The sequence below is a fragment of the Myxocyprinus asiaticus genome, chromosome 10 (genome assembly GCF_019703515.2).
Source record: "Myxocyprinus asiaticus isolate MX2 ecotype Aquarium Trade chromosome 10, UBuf_Myxa_2, whole genome shotgun sequence".
NCBI classification, from domain to species: domain Eukaryota; kingdom Metazoa; phylum Chordata; class Actinopteri; order Cypriniformes; family Catostomidae; genus Myxocyprinus; species Myxocyprinus asiaticus.
Window position 1 is genome coordinate 32,137,123 of NC_059353.1, and position 19,945 is coordinate 32,157,067.

Genomic DNA, 19,945 nt, shown 5'->3' on the forward strand with positions numbered 1-19,945 from the left:
TCCAGTCACTGAGTGGACAGAGATCGGGGAGGAACATTTGATCGATGGGAGTTGGAGCCGGCGGCAAAGTTGTTCTGAGACAAAGCTGCCTGCCGCTCCAGAGTCAATGAGGGCCTTGACTGAGAGAGAAACATGTGGACTGATCGCTGAAACGATAGTAGACAACAGAGCATGTATAATAGGCATCGAATAAGCATGACTCACCATACGTCGTAAGGGGCGAACAGGACATTCGGCGATCACATGCCCACCAGCTCCACAGTAAAAACATAGCCATTTTTGTAGTCTCCATTGATGCTCGAGTGGGGACAATCTGAATGAATCAATTTGCATCGGTTCTTCTTCTGATTCTGGAGAGCGTGGATAAAGGCGTGCAGGTGGGGATTGTATATTACTCTGTTCGCTGATGCAGGTCTTCATCCACTGGGACACACATATGGAGAGCTGAATAAAGCGTTCCAGGCCGATGGAGTCATCATACACCACCAGCTGCAACCGCAGAGAAGGTTCCAGCCCCTGTCGGTAGTTTGTTAGAAGGGCCGGTTCATTCCAGCCACTCGTGGCTGCAAGCGTGCGAAACTGCAGAGCATAATCTGTGATCGACTTCTTTCCTTGTCTGAGACGATAAAGTTGTTCACTCACCAACAAATCACCAATGGGTAGTCCAAAAACCTCCTTAAAATGTGTGAGGAAAGCATCCAATGACTGGGTGACTGGGCCACCTGATCCCACAGAGAGTTTGCCCACTGCAGTGCACATCCGGAAAGTAATGAAATAATGTAGGCGATCTTTGCTCTGTCTGTTTGAAACCTCTGAGACTTCATCTCGAGCATTAGTGAACATTGCACCCGAATAAGGAGAAGGACTGACCATGGGACAGGCATGAAGAGAAACCGGAGATGGAGAGGTGGGTGAGGAAAGGGAAGAGGAACTGGCGTCCGCAGCTCCAGATGGAGAGATGATCCGACGAATTTCATTCACCAGCTCCTCAATAATTGTGCTCGCCGGTGTTGGTGGAATATTGGAAGCCCCTGCTGAGTCAGTTTTGGTGGTCTGTTCTTCTGTCACGGAGAAACTCACGGAGGCAGAGATATGGGCTCAACAGTGAGGTTTTATTGAACAGGTGAATAAAACAGCAATGTAAACAACAGGTGAGTAAATCCAGTTTGAGCAGTGTTGCAAACAGCAGGTAAGTAATTTCCAGACAGGGAAATAACATGATGTACAGATGAATAGATAACTCTCAACAGTCTTTTGATACTTTAATGTAACTTTGAAGAAACAGGAGAGTGACAACGCTGGAGGATAACCAGAGGAGGAACCAACACACAAACCCAGATGAGGATAACAACAAGGAGGTAATATCCACAGAATATAACATCAGATAAGTATCAACAGGTAAGTTTGTCAATACTAGGAAGGTCCGTAGTCTCTGAGAAAACATCGACAAGAACAGACAAAGGGTGTGTGTGAAAGCTGGGTATAAATGCAGTCTTGATTATCCACTAACGATGTCCAGGTGCATGTGATCAAAACTCAGGGGAGAGTGAGCGCTGTGTCGGCAGTGAGGGAGAAAGAGAGGGAGAGCCCGGTGGATCCGTGACACGTTTATACTTGCAGGGGGTAACAGCTGGATCCTCAATATGAATATTGAGGAATAAAAACTCAGACTCAGGTTTGCAATCAACTGAGAGAGAGTTTACTGATTGTTCTCTGCTGTTCCAATAAGCATCACAAGTCAATTGAATCCAGTGGTTCAGTAATACAGAAGAAAAAAAAGAAGCTCCCATTCAAAAAGATTCACAAGCAATTATAGTCATATGTAAATTGAATTAGAGGTGTCACAGTATAAAACTTTCTAAGATTCTGATAGGTCACTTACTTCAAACATCTCAGCACTTTACAAATATGGTCTGTTTCCACCTTTGTGCAAACAATAATTAGTTAGCCATAACATTAATCAGGTTCCCATAACTGGTTTTACAGAACTTATGTGCAGATGTCATATGTCTTAGGGCACCATAAACAATCCAAACACAGAATGATTTAGACATTGCAACGGGTAGGCATTATCTATTTCCCAGGACTGGAGGTCGTCTCCCTAACTTTTTAAGACAGAGCACGGCAAAGAGCATACACACAAGGCCTACTAATGCGCATAGTCACCCAGTATGACAATAAAATCATATCATAACTAAAATCTCTCTCTCTCTCTCATTCAATTAATAGTGATTGAATTAAAATAGAATCAAGTGGTTATTGAATAGTTGATTAATTATGCAATAATTATAACAGATTTGTTTGTGAATAAATGCAGTACAATTAAATGTATATTCTCCGAGAGACAGTCTAAATGAATGATCACTGCTACTGCTTTTCTGGCATGGGGCCAGACCCTCAGTCACACCTCAGATGACATACATGTTACTTGCACCTTATTGTAAAAGGAAAATAGAAAATTGATTAATATAATAAGAAAAAATGTAAGAGTAAAAGGCTATTTGAATATTAACCCCTTCACTCCCCTCTTTTTTTTAGACTAGTGTGGGGATCTAAAATCAAACCCTTCATACTATATATAATATAATTTTCCTAAAGTAACTTGTATCATAATTACTTGAGTAGTTTTTCAGCAAACTACTTATTTATTTTACTTGAGTCATAATATTTATCAGTACATCTACTTGTACTCAAGTTAATTATTTTTTCAGTAGCAGTACTTTTACTTAAGTGAAAAAATCAGTACTCTTTCCACCACTGTTCACTTGCATTGTAAGGACAGTAAATGGTGAGAAACTTTCATGTTTGGGTGAACTATCCCTTTAAGCAGCTTTCTTAGCAGGGATATTTGTGCCAGATCCACATTTCCCAAATGAGCACCATGGCTCAATGTGTCTGGAACAAATGTGCCAACTGCCAGACCATAGCTCTGATATAAAAAGGACACATCTGACAAGCATAATAAATTATAGACTGTCTATAAACTCACACTACCCCTTATTCTTTACATGATTTTCTCTTCATCGCTGCAGGTCTGCTGTATGCAGCATTATCAGCCAGGACAGATGTCTCCCTCACACCCATCCCGGCCCAGCCCAGCACATAATCATTTTACGCTCTACAACACAAAGTAGGAGAACAACAAGGGGGAAATAATTACCTCACTGAATGTTTGTCTTGTTTTATACAAAGCTACTGTTTAACAGGCTAAGAAGACAACATGTTTTAAAGATCAAGCTACTGCAAAGAGACCCTTCTTTTCTAAAGGGTTATTATGTGTACAAATGCAAACTTCATAGCACACATAAAAAATGGCTGACATGATCTTCTACAAAGTCTATCAAAAGATTGAGTTGTTCAGATGTGTAAAATAGCATGTCTAATCAGTTTTTGCGAGTTTCCTATAGTGAATATGTAATTTGGGGGTGTGCCTCCATAAAAGTGCAAAATAAAGGGTGGTGTCAATGCAAATGGATTAAATAGGGCCTGTAAAGTGATTTATCATGCCTGAAAATAATTTTGATAGTGGTATCTACATGTGCAAATTAATACAACTGAAAGGCAGGTATTAATCTGATTCATGTGTGCATCAATGGTTGTCATTTTGTGGGACTTTGAGAAAGGCAAATATGCAAATGCCCCCACTGATGTACTCAAATTTTACTAAAAAATAAATGATAAAAATTTGAATTTTAACAATGATCAGTTACAAGCTTGGCCTGGCTGGGTGGAACATTATTCCTAGGCTTTCAGACATACACAGGTCTGGTAAGATTTTCTCAGACGATCAAGCCATTTTTTGTCCAAACAAATCATCGGTACAGTCCCAACTCATGCTATACATATTGGTACAGTACAGACTCATGCTACATATTGTATTTTCTTGCTAAAACTCCAAGTAAACATTTTTTTTAAACAATATAAATATAAAAAATATGTTCTAGATTCTCTCAAAGACAGCGTTGCCTGTATTTATTGCCTGAGTTTATATCAAGCATTCATATTCCTGGTCACTCCATATTCTTATCATTGTAAACCCTAATGCTCGAAATAATTAATTGTTTTGAGTAGGGAAAAATGTATCATTCAAATTTGTTAACATTTTTTTTACCTTGATGAGTATTTTTAACTTTCTCTTACTTTGGAGTTTGCAAAACTGACACCTTTTAAGTAACCTGAATTGTTTTATTGTTTTGAGTTTAATGAACTTCAATTTAACTGAAACTGGGCAGGGCATTTCTATTTCCCAGCATGCTTTGCATGGCACTGGACAGGGAGAGTAAATGTTAAAATTAAGTGGTATTTTATGTGTCTTTGTGCAAGATGAATGTAAATGTAGTGTTTTATGTTTTTTGTGTTATTTAGAAGAGTTTCTGTTATGTTAAAGTTCTTGGGCATTATCATTATGGTGAATAGTGGCTCTTGAGTTTAAGTTGATGACAGGTACAAATTAAGCTTATTCTCCAGTATGTTGTGTTATTTGTTGAACAATTGCCATGCTAATTAAAGCACAGTGTTTCCAATTAGCATTCAGCATGCTAGCATTTACTGTACTAGTTAGTTCACTAGTTACTGTACTAGTCTCCTCTACTTGAAGTAATGAAATTGAGCTTACATGGTAATTGTAAGATCAGCCAAAGAGTTAAATTTAGAGTTAAGTATCATTAAAATGTATGAGTTAACTTACTCAAAATTTCAAGTTGAGAGCAAGTGTAGTATAAAATCAAAATCTGAAAGTTCTATGAACTTAAACGTTTGTTAACTAAATAAATTTGATGTAACTGATTGCCTCCAAAAAATGTATATATATATATATATATATATATATATATATATATATATATATATATTTTTTTTTTTTTTTTTTAACCTATTCAGCATTGGTATTTATTTTCCCATGTATGAAAAAATGTGTAATGCCTGCTCTGTAATGTCTGAAACTGTGGCAGTTAGACGCAACAAAAAGTGTTTGTGTGTAAACATATGGGTGAAATCACACAAATCAGGAGTTGTGTATGCCTGAAGATAGAATTTGTTGTCCCACTACTAACAACCAGCCAGATGTGGTAATAAAGAATACCCTTCTTTAAGTTTAAATCTAAGCCACAGCCTAGAAATTCTAATTTTTATACAGTTCTTGGCTGATGTCTCTACATTTCCAATACCAATTTGTTTTTAATCTATAGGGCACAAGATAGATGTATCCTCCATTTTGAATTTGCATTATTCTTGCCTTTCCCTCCAGATTGGCTATAAAACACTGAATGTTTGTGACAAGCAGCCAAGGCACTCAGTAATGAGTACTGGAGGAGGACAAGGCTATTGTTAAGGACTGATGGATAGTCCTTGAAGACGACATCAAATTTACATGATGGATTAGTGCAGGTATTGACACTTCAGACTTTGGCTAAAGAGCTGAATTTACAAGAACAGGAGATATTTAGATCATATTTTGGCTGCCATTTTTTTGTATATCCATTATCATCCATGGAGTCGTGAATAAAGATGGGCAATCAAAACAGTCGTATGATATAGAAAATGACATTTTGCTTGTCTGACTTGTGCCACTGTTGCATACAGAAGGAGGGAAGGGGAGGGGTAAAGAGAGAAAGAATGAGTGATGGAAAATGAATGGAAAGAAATGCTCATATTTCAGTATTTGTAATAAGTAGAATGACTTGTGTTATCTGAAAGGGTGAGCTTAGGTGAAATAAACTACTGTACCACACATTGCATTTGTCAGTATTCGCTATACTCGGCTGTAGAGGTTTTGAGATTGCAGGACTGCCTTTGATTAAATAGTATTAAATTCCTTTTTGTTTGTCCAAGAACTGTTTCATGGTTTTGGAAGCATTAAAGTGACATATGCTGACCCTGATTCTGTGCTTGTACAGACCAGAGATGATTAAACTTAAACAACCCCCTTATTTAAAGTGAAAAGTGTCTATTTTCTGCACAACTAACAGCACCAAATTGAATTTCAAAAATAATGTTTTAAAACAGATTTCCAAAACATCTTCCATTGTTTAAAAAACAAAAATAAAACAGGTAGTACCACCCTAATTTTAAAGTAATTAAGCCTATGTTGCTACACTCACTGAGCACTTATTAGGAAGACCTGTACACCTACTTATTCAAGCGATTATCTAATCAGCCAATCATGTGGCAGCAGAGCAATGCATAAAATGCAAGCAGATATGGGTCAGGAGCTTCAGTTAATGTTCACATCAACCATCAGAATGAGGGAAAAAATGTGTCCTCAGTGATTATGACCGTGGCATGATTGTTGGTGCCATACGGGCTGGTTTGATTATTTCTGTAACTGCTGATCTCGTGGGATTTTCACACACAGCAGTCTCTAGAGTTTAATCAGAATGGTGCCAAAAACATCTAGTGAGCGGTGGTTCTGCGGGAGGAAACGCCTTGTTGATGAGAGAGGTCAATGGAGAATGGCCAGACTGGTTTGAGCTGACAGAAAGGCTATGGTTAACGACTCTGTACAATTGTAGTGAGCAGAATAGCATCTCAGAATGCACAACACGTCGAACCTTGAGGCGGATGGATCACAGCGGCAGAAGACCAAGTCTGGCACTTTATTAGGACCATAGTGTTCCTAATAAAGTTTTAAATGAGTGTATAATGGGCTGGTTAGGCTACTCAAATGAAAAAAGCAATGCTTTGAAAGAGCCACAGTGTTTAAACTTTTCATGGTATTCTATGAGGGCAATTCAATGCTAATAATCTGCGCGCATTATTGACGCATGATTAAAACCACGTGAGGAAATGGGAAGAACCTGCACGCTTGTTTTAAACCCTGGCACGCATGAAATCCTCTGCGCATGCAATATAACCTTTTGTGCGTGAGGAAACCTGCTGCACCAACAAGGTCATTCTTCTGCCTTTGCTCTTGCAAGCTCTTGCTGTTTTGTTTGTAACCTCAAATATCATTGTTTATTATCTTTTTTTCCAGAAGTCAGTTGTGATTGGCTCCCTGTTACTAAAAAGAACCATAAACTCGCCTGTGATTTGTGAGAGACAGTAGCTGTGTCTCGTTTCGAAGGCTACGTGCTAGGTAGGACGCGTCCTTTGAAGGCTGCAGTGTACCGAGCGTCATCCTTTAAACAAGCCTCATTTAAACGAGATGGCCTTCATAGGACAAACGGAAACGGAACGTAACATGGTTGCTATGACAGCACGCCACTCTTTAACAAGTGAGATCGCTTTGAGTGACAAGAGAACAAAGTCCCTTTAGAAGGGAATGTATGAGGTAAATTTTAGGAGAGTTATAATGATGTAAAGAGAAAAGAAAATAGATTTTCCAGGTGTACTTTTAGTTTAATACTTTATTTTAATTAAATATTAATATAATTATAAATTTTATATACCCTGTACCCATCTACTGAGGTACTTCATCTTGGAAATTAACATTACTTGAGTTTGAACATCATATTTACGGGCAAATTGGTGTTATTTTTTTTAGACATTTCCATTGAAGCAAAGAATTGTGGGTTGTGAGTGCCCACGAAGGATACACCTCATGCATCCTCTGCGTTCCCGTAAAAGAAGGTCGCATTTGAAGGCTGCATTCGAAGTGTCCTACTCGCTTTTACGAAACGAGACAGCCTCGATGACGTATGCGGCCAACAAATGCGACCTCCGGAGGTTGCATCCTTCCAAACGAGACAGCCATGGCTTCATCAAGGGACCCTCTGCATGTTAGTCATTATTACTTTATTTGTTGCTAATAACAGGGCTGATTTAATGTATGCAAGTACTGTGTATCTTTGGAAGACACTTTTAAAAACAGGTAGGTTACTAGCTAGCTGTTGCATTCTTGTGATGTTACTATATACAGTAGAACTTAAAGAACTGCCATTTATTTAAATATAATATATAATCTGACTTTTGTCATTGCAGTTGTAAGACACTTTATAATTAATTGAAAAGTTGTGAGCCCAGGAAAATAAATCATAGCCTTATTAACAGGATGTTGCAAAGTGTCTGTGTCTACATTGGTGACTTTAAACCACTGATTTCAAAGTTGCTATTAGAAGACTATCTTTAATTTGCATAACGTATGTCACTTTAGATAAAAAAGTAAATTCCTTGTACATATAATAAGCATGCAATATAACACTTTAGAGAAAGCATTTTCCTTTTTTTTTTTTTTTTTTTTTTATCAGCCTAGATATTGCTAGCCAATCACAACTAATTTAGGGGAAAGGGGAATAACCAATGAAATTAATGAAGGTTACACACAAAACACTAAGAGCCCGCCCCACCACTGACAAACTTAAAAGATGTTTGCATGAGCAAAGGCAGAAGAATAATCTTGCTCGCGCGGCAGAGGTTTCCGAGCGCGCGGGTTCTTCTTGTTTCCTCGCGCAGCATTGAACTACCGTGCATGAGTGTCAATAATGCGCGCAAGGGTTAAAACGCGCACGCGAGTTCTACCTGTTTCCTCGCGTGGCTTCAATCTATCGCACGTGCGAGAGTCAAAAATGCGCACAGATTATTGGCACTGATTTGCCGCCATAGTATTCATCCCACAAATGGTGTACTTATAGTTGTCTGTGCATATTAAGTTGGGAAAGGAGAATGTACTGTAACATAGAAAAAGTTACACACATCACCTTTATGTTTATTAGACCTGTATTACTATGTTTCCATTACAAAAACACACAGTAATCTACTTTTACTTGGTTTTGGTAGCAGACCACTAATGCAGGGTTTCCCAAACCGAGATTCGCAAATCCCTAGGGGTTGGTGAGGTTACTGTTGTTATAGAAATACCTATGCTTAAATGAATCAAAAGTATATAATAATTATGTATTATAATAATTATATATATATATATATATATATATATATATATATATATATATATATATATATATATATATATATATAGTGTGTGTGTGTGTGTGTGTGTGTGTGTGTGTGTGTGTGTGTCAAATTTGAAAGTAAATTGATAAATAAATAATAAAAAAAACAAATATTTTACAACTGAACATGCAAAGGTGTTGTAAATTTCATTTGATTTTGAAAGTTAAATGGTAACACTTTACAATAAGGTTCCATTTGTTAACATTAGTTAATGTATTAGGTATCATGAACAAACAATGAACAAAATATTTTTCACAGCATGTAGTAGGCTTTGTTAATGCAAGTTAAAAATATATAATTGTTAGTTGTTAGTTCATGTTAGTTCATAGTGCATAAACTAATGTTAATATATGCAAGTTTTGATTTTCAAAATGTGTTACTTTATGTTAAAATTAAAATTAACCAAGATTAATAAATTCTGTAAAAGCATTGTTCATTGTTAGTTTATGTTAACTAATGTTATTAAAACAAATAAAACCTTATTGTAAAATGTTACCAGTTAAACATGGCTTAAAATCTCAGGGGGTACTTCAAGTAGATATTTTAGTTCATAGAAGTTTGGGAGCCCTTGTTCTAGTGTATAGTGTTGTATAATTGTATAATGTTTATGGTGTGGAAAAAACTACAAGGATCTTAACACCTTTTAGCTGTGAAAAGCACACATGTGTGAATCACACAGGACTCCTTGCCCCCCTTCATTCACAGGGTTTCCTTTGTAAGCATGCATGCGTGGAGAGTGTTAATGGCTTGCACCTCACCCTGTCCTTCACCCCTTTCCAAACATCTTATAAATGTATTACTAATCACAAAATCGATCTCATATTGAGCTCATTGGCTCCTCCAACATAACATCATTTTCAGCCATTTACTTTTTACATTGTGGGTCTGTATCCTGACCACATGTTAATAAAAAAAAAAAAAAATCAATAAATATATTTTGTGTGTTTGTGTTGCCACTACAGATCATGGGATATGCAAATGTGGAAAGTGTTTCTGCGATGAGGACTGGTTTGGGGAATCCTGCCAGTTTCAGGAGCAATGTTCCCTCTCTGCTAAAACCAGCAAAGACCTCTGTCGCAACGGCCAGGGTGTAGTTTGCTCCAATGCTGGTAAGATGTTTCACATTTCATATTATATCGGGCCCTGTAGAAAATAAAGTTGTCTCCATGTCAGAGCTGTGATCTAGAATTTCTTATTATGCTATGCAATGCAAACAGTCACAAATGAAGGCACACAGGCGCACAGTTGATTATGACATTTGCTTATCTAATTGTTTTGTACTGAACATAAATTGACTGAATATTGGACATCAGTCGGCAACTTAACACAGCACCAAATTTGTTAATCGTTCAAATGTTAACAAAATTTTGTTAAAATCAAACATAGAAATGTATTATTATTTATTATATTTATTAAGCCAATAATTTGCTGCACATAACACATTGTAGTCGGCACAATCTATGTTAATCCCCATTGCAAGTGTACCTGTATTTAGTCTGGGTCCAATTTGTTTTACCTTGGTTAGCTTTTGTCATGATGTAATGTGTATGTTGGCATCTGTCTAATATGGATAGCTTCTACTAAGTAACAGATGTACTTGCACCAAATTCTTCTCCCTTTTAAAGTTGGATATATATATATATTTGCCAACCAAGCATGATTACTTGGTTAGTTGCATTTAATTATTTGCATTTACCATTGTTTTTTTGCCTTGCCATCCATGACACAGTCAGAACAGACTTGCAACCTACAAGTTGAAAACCCAAAAAATAACCCAATTAAGGGAATATTCCGGGATCAATACAAGTTAAGCTCCACTGACAGCATTTGTGGCATAATATTGATTACCACAAAAAATTATGTTGACTCGTCCCTCCTTTTCTTTAAAAAAAGCAAACATCTGGGTTCCAGTGAGGCACTTACAATGGAAGAGAATGCCGTCAATTTGTAAAGGTTGAAATATTCACTGTTTCAAAAGTATAGCCACAAGATGTAAACAATATGATTGTTAATGTGATTTTAGTGTGTAAAGTTATAGCCAATTTTACAACACCCTTGTCATGATGATGTAATGTCAACAAACCCTTAAACCCTAAAACGACTGTAAAAAGGACAATTTACAACTTTACAGCTCAAATAATACATGAGTTTTAAAAGAAGAATTAATGTAAGTGCTTTAATAAAATGATTAGCTACACATTTCTCCCTTTAATTCCACAGAAAATTGGCCCATTCACTTCCAATGTACAGTAAGTGCCTCACTGTATCCTCGATTTTTGCTTTATTTATTTATTTTTTAAAGAAAAGGAGGGATGAGTTGAAACTATTTTTTGCGATAATCAACATTATGCCTCAAATGTTGTCGATTAAGGTTAACTTGTATTGAACCCGGAATATTCCTTTAACTTTTATTCGGTTTTAATTTTGGCTTTTTGGTAAATGGTGTGACAAAACTTCTTTGTTGGATACAGTGAATGCAATAATGTACTGATCTTTCATGAGCCTTATCAAAATCTAACCATTTCTGCATATTTGTTTATAAATATAACTAAATGTAAAGTTATATGGTGCCCAGTTGTCAAAACATGCTTAACACAGTCTGAGCGGCCAAGAAAATCCCCATAGAAAACAGCAGCTTCATTGCATTTCACACCTTGACCCAAACCCTGCACTTAACCCTTACACTGACCTGAACATTAACGTAGGGTGATGTGGCTTTGTTTATACATGTATGTTGATTAACAGGGGAAGAGGACCCAGCTGGTTTGCAGATGTGCTTGGTATTTGTAGCCATGTTTTACGGCATGTGTGTACATGAAACTGTATCTGTGTTTGGTCATCTAGGTTAAGATCAAATGTGTTTGTGAGAGTGTATGTGTGTCTTCATATGTGCAAGTGTGTTTGCTGCAGTGTGATGCTGTGGAGTAGGGTGACAGAATGAGTTCTCTGGATCCTGACATTGATGTGTCTGGCCGACAGGCACCTGTTACTGTGGCAGCTGCATGTGCCATAATCTCAACGGGAAGGGCTTGATCAGTGGACGCTTCTGTGAGTGTGATGACAGCGAGTGTTTGGAAGAAGACTCTGGAGAAGTGTGTGGAGGTATGGCAGCAGGGTGACCTGTGCCTACAGTATAGTTTGATCCACATTGGCCCCAAAAAGTGCTCATTTGGACACTTAAGACACACGTACATATGGTTGACATAAATTGCATTATATAACATGAAACTAAGTGGCATCTGCAAATAAATTATGTTCTTGGCCGTTTTTGCGATTACCAAGGAAATTTTAAGTGGACGTGTGAAGTAATTTACCCCAGAGACAGCATTAGGAGGAGGAGACAGACCACTTGTAAAAAAAATTAATGGTAGAAATCAAATCACTATGTATGTTTATTATGGAAGCTGTAGGAATGAAAGTCCTGTCTTTTAGCTACAAGAGCCAATCACCTTTTTGATAGAGGCACTGCCTGTTATTTACTCTTTGCCTTCAATTAAAGAAGGAATATCTGTTAAATAATTTTACATCTTATTTTTTTGTGAAATGTTTTGCTTGAAAAGTGCACTTCTGTTATCTTACTTTAAAATAAATGCCACTTAGTTTGCTTTTTTGTTATCTAATGCAATCACATCCAAGTATTGGATCAAGTATTTATAGCTACACAAGCTCAATTTTGTGCGTCATTGCGTTCCAAAATGTGTCAGACCACAATAAAGTGCAACAGTGTCGCCCACTTATTGAGCCGCATGGGCTCCAAAAGTATTTTTCCCATTCATTTTTCCAACAGACTTTTTATAAAATCCTTCATAAAAGTGTTGTAAGCCATGAACCAAATCAACCAGCTCTGAGGAAAATCACAACATCGTGAACTTGTTTTGAGGCAAAAAAAATATTTGACAGTCTGACATAAAGACAAAGGTACAAGACAGTGTAATTACCATCTTTCATGAGAGGATGGACTACAATCCCATGAAGCATTGCGAATTATGTAATTGAATAAAAAACAATGGGAACATACTGTATATTGATTGAAACTATTGATTTTAGGTTGTTGATTATAAGTATAGAAAAAACATATTTGCCGTTTATTGCAAAATATTCCAATATGTACAAATAGGTACTGTAAGTAGTTTAAGGGTGAAGAGACACGTCTCGATTATGTAATTCACAGCGCGTCATGGGAGTGGGCGATCGCACTGAGGAAAGTTTTGTGGGCTTGGTTGGCCGCGGTTCTCTGATTGGTGAAGTTTTCTCTGCTGGACCATGGGTAATGTAGTTGAATACCATGAATTCCACAATCAAACATGATTTTTTAATAAAGAAGTTGAAATAACTTGAAATAATCAGAAGACTGATGGCTTCAAAGGAAGCATATACCATCGATGAGCAATCCCAGAGCTCAAGGTAGGTCTGTCTTTAAAAGTGCACGAGGCACCCACACAGACCCCCCACCCCCCCCCACCCCCAACAACTTTGGGAGCGTGTTGAAGCGGGTTTCACCCAGGGTGCCATACAAGCTAGAACCACTACTGTCAGTGTGAACTGTCCACGTCTGTGGTGAGATTGCTCTTTCAAGAAATGTCATGGCGGCGTAACAGTTTGAGGAGAATATTGCTGAGCAAGTAAGTTAAAGTCAGTACATTTATAGCAACTTACCTGAATAATATCACTTACAGTTTTATGGCACAAACTTTTGAAGGTAACCCTATCGCCCCCTTGATTACTGAAGTTTGTTACTGCCAAGGTAACGCAAGAATGCATGGTCAAATGGACTGTGTTGCTAATGCCTTGGCCAAGCACTCGGGTCTGCATTTATGTACTTGTGTAAAGTATGTTTTTGGCAACTATATCTTCATACTCAACCAATGTACAGTGCATCCGGAAAGTATTCACAGCGCTTCACTTTTTCCACATTTTGTTTTGTTACAGCCTTATTCCAAAATTGATTAAATTCATTATTTTCCTCAAAATTCTACAAACAATACACCATAATGACAATGTGAAAGAAGTTTGTTTGAAATCTTTGCAAATTTATTAAAAATAAAAATTGAAAAAAATCACATGTACATAAGTATTCACAGGCTTTGCCATGACACTCAAAATTGAGCTCAGGTGCATCCTGTTTCCACTGATCATCCTTGAGATGTTTCTACAACTTGATTGGAGTCCACCTGTGGTAAATTCAGTTGATTGAACATGATTTGTAAAGGCACACACCTATCTATATAAGTTCCTACACTTAACAGTGCATGTCAGAGCACAAACCAAGCCATGAAGTCCAAGGAATTGTCTGTAGACCTCTGAGACAGGATTGTATCGAGGCACAGATCTGGGGAAGGGTACAGAACAATTTCTGCAGCATTGAAGGTCCCAATGAGCACAGTGGCCTCCATCATCCGTAAATGGAAGAAGTTTGGAACCACCAGGACTCTTCCTAGAGCTGGCCGCCTGGCCAAACTGAGCGATCGGGGGAGAAGGGCCTTAGTCAGGGAGGTGACCAAGAACCCAGTGGTCACTCTGACAGAGCTCCAGCATTTCTCTGTGGAGAGAGGAGAACCTTCCAGAAGAACAACCATCTCTGCAGCACTCCACCAATCAGGCCTGTATGGTAGAGTGGCCAGACGGAAGCCACTCCTCAGTAAAAGGCACATGACAGCCTGCCTGGAGTTTGCCAAAAGGCACCTGAAGGACTCTCAGACCATGAGAAACAAAGATTGAACTCTTTGGCCTGAATGGCAAGTGTCATGTCTGGAGGAAACCAGGCTCCGCTCATCACCTGGCCAATACCATCCCTACAGCGAAGCATGGTGGTGGCAGCATCATGCTGTGGGGATGTTTTTCAGCGGTAGGAACTGGGAGACTAGTCAGGATTGAGAGAAAGATGAATGCAGCAATGTACAGAGACATCCTTGATGAAAACCTGCTCCAGAGCGCTCTGGACCTCAGACTGGGGCGAAGGTTCATCTTCCAACAGGACAACAACCCTAAGCACACAGCCAAGATAACAATGGAGTGGCTCCGGGACAACTCTGTGAATGTCCTTGAGTGGCCCAGCCAGAGCCCAGACTTGAACTCGATTGAACATCTCTGGAGAGATCTGAAAATGGCTGTGCACTGACGCTCCCCATCCAACCTGATGGAGCTTGAAAGATCCTGCAAAGAAGAATGGGAGAAACTGCCCAAAAATAGGTGTGCCAAGCTTGTAGCATCATACTCAAAAAGACTTGAGGCTGTAATTGGTGCCAAAGGTGCTTCAACAAAGTATTGAGCAAAGGCTGTGAATACTTATGTACATGTGATTTTCTTTTTATTATTATTTTTTATTTTTATTTTATTTTTTTATACATTTGCAAAGATTTCAAACAAACTTCTTTCACATTGTCATTATGGGGTATTGTTTGTAGAATTTTGAGGAAAATAATGAATTTAATCAATTTTGGAATAAGGCTGTAACATAACAAAATGTGGAAAAAGTGAAGCGCTGTGAATACTTTCCGGATGCACTGTATGCTGTAACTAGAGGTTACTTTTCCTTATTCATTACTGGGCCCTTTTATTACATGTATTACTCTTTCTAGAGTTCCAATCATTCTAGTTATTTGTGAGGAGGTTATGAAAAGGATAGCATGTCACCTTTTGCTAAATTAATTTAGGAAAAAATTGCAATATAGATGTTGTAGCTCTTTCATATAATGAAAGTTACATATTTCTTTCGTCCAGAGGCCACTGAATCAACAGCAAGTACACTTTAATCAGTATGCTGTAATTTCATTTTTGAAAGGCATGACACTTTTCAGTGGTGTGTTTTTATATGAAACACACCCATTATAATGTTTCATGTTGAATGTGCCACTTAAAACTATATTTAAAAGGCAGCCTAATTCAAATTATGAAATTGCCATAAGTTGTCTGTGACGATTTTGAGATATATTTCTGAAAAAGACCAGGAAATGGATTTCTCCCCTCCCTCACCCTCCTTTTGTGGTTGCAGGCCATGGAAAGTGTTACTGTGGAAACTGTTACTGCTCAGCTGGTTGGCATGGAGATAAATGTGAATTCCAGTGTGACATCAGCCCATGGGAGAGTAAGCGGAGATGCACATCTCCAGATGGCAAGATCTGTAGCAACAGAGGTCTGTCTTTATGCAAGCATGTATCGTTCTCATATGACATAACCAATATTTATAATGACCTCACCCTTTAACATTAACTAATAGTAGATTAACTTAAAGGTTTTATAATGTTCCTGCAGTGGCATCTAAATTAACTTAAAATTTTATTTGAGGGGTTTTTCTGCACGGAAATAAGTCTAACTGTTGCTATATCAGCCATATACAGTATAAGTAATTTCACCTGACAGGCACAAATGAAAGCGGGACAATGTAGTCTCCTTTAAGATACATCAGGCTGCCAAGAAAGCTTTGGTTCTCATATTGCCTGTGAATCTCCAGGGAGCCTCTCCGAAAGGTATTACAGAGAAAGGGTGAAGTGGTACACAATATAAACTCATCTTCACTTCTTAACCTCTGACTGTGGTAAGGTATTCTGCCCGCAGACTGTAACCGCTCATTAAATGCAACCACACTGGTTTTCTGCATCAGAAGGCAGAGACTCATCATTTGTCTCTGAAAAGAATAGTATAGAGCTGCTAAAATCCAGAAGAAAATTTGCATTTTTGAGCCATGGATACCCCAAACATGAACTTAGAAACCACTGTGCGCTTTGAAAATATAAGTTGCTAACAAGTTGTTACATAAGGACTACAACGGTTGTCTGATTTGTCAAGCATGTAAACATACATCCTTGTGATGGTTGTAGTTCTTATATAGCAGCTTGTTACCAATTTATGTTTTTAAATCACACAGCAGTTCCAAAATTATTGTTTAATTTTAAATGTATTTTATGTTGTAGAGATTTGTGAAAGTCAAGTAATGTTAACCATAGACCTTATTTTACTTGAAGTTACATAATTATTTTAAACTTATTTTGCATATATTAAAATTCCAAGTCGATCAGCTTTATGGTTTGGTCGACAAATTGACGTACTGATCGAAAGGCTCAATTTTGCCAAATAGTTACACTTTCTCATGGAATATGTACACTCTCTCATGGCCTTCGGCATTCTTGTCCATTTATCTGGCCAGACACATTTTTATCAGCAAGGTTGTGTTCTGCTTAAGGCAGCCCTCTGTCTCTAAGCCTTGGGTATCCTTGCTAGTTATAACAGTCGATTTGGAGTAAACTAGACCAAGTTCCTGTGAGTGGATGTGGAAGTGCACAACGCAGGATAAAGAAAAATGGTAACACAATAACTTCAACTTAAAAAATATTAATGACTCATATTGCAAGTAGCAAAACATGGTTTATGGCTGTGACATAATTTAGCATATAGCATACTGACTATAAAAAGACAATCAGCTTGTTTTCTAGCACATTGATTTGAATTCAGCATAAAGTTACAGTCTTATAATTCTGTGAGCCATCAAAGTTGGAAATATGTGATGATTGAATGCTCGAAAATCTTCATCAAAGACTGGGCCACACAAATGCAAACATGCATTAAGGTAGCATTACTCCAGAAAAGTACACTTGTTTGTCTCAGTTCACTTGGTGAAAGATATCCATTATTTTGGGCACTTTTAAGCTATCCATCCTTGTTCTCTGAATTTTATATTCTGTTTATGCCCTTCAATTATATTTTCAGCTCTGAATGGCAGGTCTCTGTGGATCACTGCTATTGTGTGAAATGACAGCCTCTTTTAGTCAGTCAACCTCTCAATCCATGAAATAGCTTGTCCTTCATTTTGAAATACAACTGTACCAAGCTACATTAATAACCTTTTGGGGATAAAAAGAAAGAAAGAAAAAAATAAGCCAAAAGGGTTTTGTAACACTAATTAATTAGAACTACTTTTAAAAGCAGGCACACAAGAAAATCGTACAAATTACTATTTGGGACCACATGTTACAAAACTCAACATTATCGTTGCCAGAAATGTGTTCTTAGTGTGATTCTTCTGGCTGCTATGGGATGTCAAAGAAAGGCCTGAAAAAAAGTTTCTGGAGTCAACCACAATTCAGCAGCATTTTGGATAAACTCAAGGGGTCAGATGATGTAGGCAGACCAGCAAGAATTTCGTTGCCATATTTTAGCCAAGACAAAACTTAAGTCTGGAAAGAGAGATAAACTCCGCCTTTAAAAGAAATGGGGAGAGAGATAGGACAAATATCTGCTCAATCTTGGTTTAGAGGTAGAGGACTACAGTGGTGACAATGCTAAAATGCATACCAGGAAAAAACAGATCCAAATAGGCTCATTTTTGTCAGTGTAGAGATTTGTAGCTGTGGTTGACTGTGTCAAATGCATTGGACAGTTCCAGGAAGAACAGATTGAGCAAGAATGCTATGACTACCTTAAAATGAAATATTATCATTTACTCACCCTTATGTTGTTTGAAACCTGTATGACTTTCTTTCTTCTGTGGAACACATAAGTTGTTAGCCACAGTCACCATTCACTTTCATTGCAACTTTTTCCTGGCAATGAAAGTGAATGGTGACTGAGGCTAATCTCCTTTTGTGTTCTGTAGAAGAGAGACAGTCGTATGAATATGTAACAACATGAAGGTGAATAAATGATGAAAAAAATAAAAAATCATTTTGGGGTGAACTATCCCAAGTCTCTGACTAGTCAAGTTTAAAGAGATAGTTGACCCGAAAATGAAAATTCTCTCATCATTTACTTACCCTAATGCCATCCTAGATGTGTATAACTTTCTTTCTTCTAAAGAACACAAATGAAGATTTTTAGAAGAATATCTCAGATCTGTAGGTCCATACAATGTATGGTACAAGTAAATGGTGGCCAGAACTGAAGATCCTAAAAGCATATAAAGGCAGCATTAAAGTAATTCATATGACTCCAGTGGTTAAATCCATATATTTAGAAGCAATATAATAGGTGTTGGTGAGAAACAGATAAATATTTAAGTCCTCCTCCCTGCCCAGTAAGTGGTGAAATGCACAAATAATGTGAATCACCAAAAACAAAAGAAGAAGAATGTGGAAGTGAAAGTGGGTATTTATAGAAAAAATTGACTTAAATTTTGATCAGTTTCTTACCCACTCCAATCATATCGCTTCAGAAGATATATTTTTAACCACGGGAGTCATATGGATTAATTTTATGCTGCCTTTTTATGCTTTTTGGACCTTCAAATTCTGGCCACTATTCACTTGCATTGTATGGACATATAGCGCTGAGATATTTGTCAAAAAATCTTTGTTTGTGTTCAGCAGAAGAAAGAAAGTCATACACATCTGTGATTGCATGAGGGTAAGTAAATAATGAGAGAATTTTCATTTTTGGGTAAACTATTCCTTTAAACAAGTCTACTAAGTCTCAATGTTATGAAAGAGTGGGCCATTGAATTTGCTTTCCTGTGACTAAGTGCAGCACAGTAAGCAGCAACGCACTCTAATATGCATGACTGTAATAATACAGCCCATAGCATTCATTTAAGCACTTAAAGGGGATACATTATGCCCTGCATTTCAGTTAAATAAAGTGCAATGTGCATAAGATCTTTATAGTCAAATGAGGACATTGTCTGAAAATGGAGGTAGCAGCAGTGGTGTAGCCTCTGCCTGCAGGATGCCAGCTGGCTTGGATCACTGTGTGCTTGCACCGCAGTGGAACAGATAAGAGAAAACAGGATTTCCAGTTGTGCTGCGACGGGCCTGGCTCGGCTTCATCAGGGTAAAGGTGTTTCCCGCGGCTCTGTTGCCATGACTGTCACCCCAGCAGTAGATTAGCAGGGACAGGGAGTAAGCATCCTCATCAATCCCTGCCATGCATGGCCCCTTTTTTGTCAGCTGGACTCAAGAGGATTTGGGCCCCAAGAGAAATTTAGCTTTCCTCTTCAGCATCACTTCAATTATAGTGCTGTGCACTGTTTCAGTAAGCCCTAATCCACCTGCTCACACAGACAAAACAGTTTGAACCTATGTTCCAAGAACTGGAAGACGGGCTTACCTGAGATTTGCTGAATAAATTCACT

The 19,945-nt window shown here is 37.8% G+C and overlaps 1 protein-coding gene across 1 annotated transcript in view; it reads left to right on the forward strand.

Annotated features, from left to right (window-relative positions):
- The window catches only part of LOC127447169 (integrin beta-like protein 1), an 80,790-nt gene that overhangs the window by 17,526 nt on the left and 43,319 nt on the right, over positions 1-19,945 (forward strand). The window contains exons 3-5 of the mRNA XM_051708797.1: positions 9,849-9,995; positions 11,866-11,988; positions 15,878-16,018. Of these exons, the coding sequence (XP_051564757.1) occupies positions 9,849-9,995; positions 11,866-11,988; positions 15,878-16,018 (411 nt within the window). The remainder of the gene's footprint in view (positions 1-9,848; positions 9,996-11,865; positions 11,989-15,877; positions 16,019-19,945) is intronic.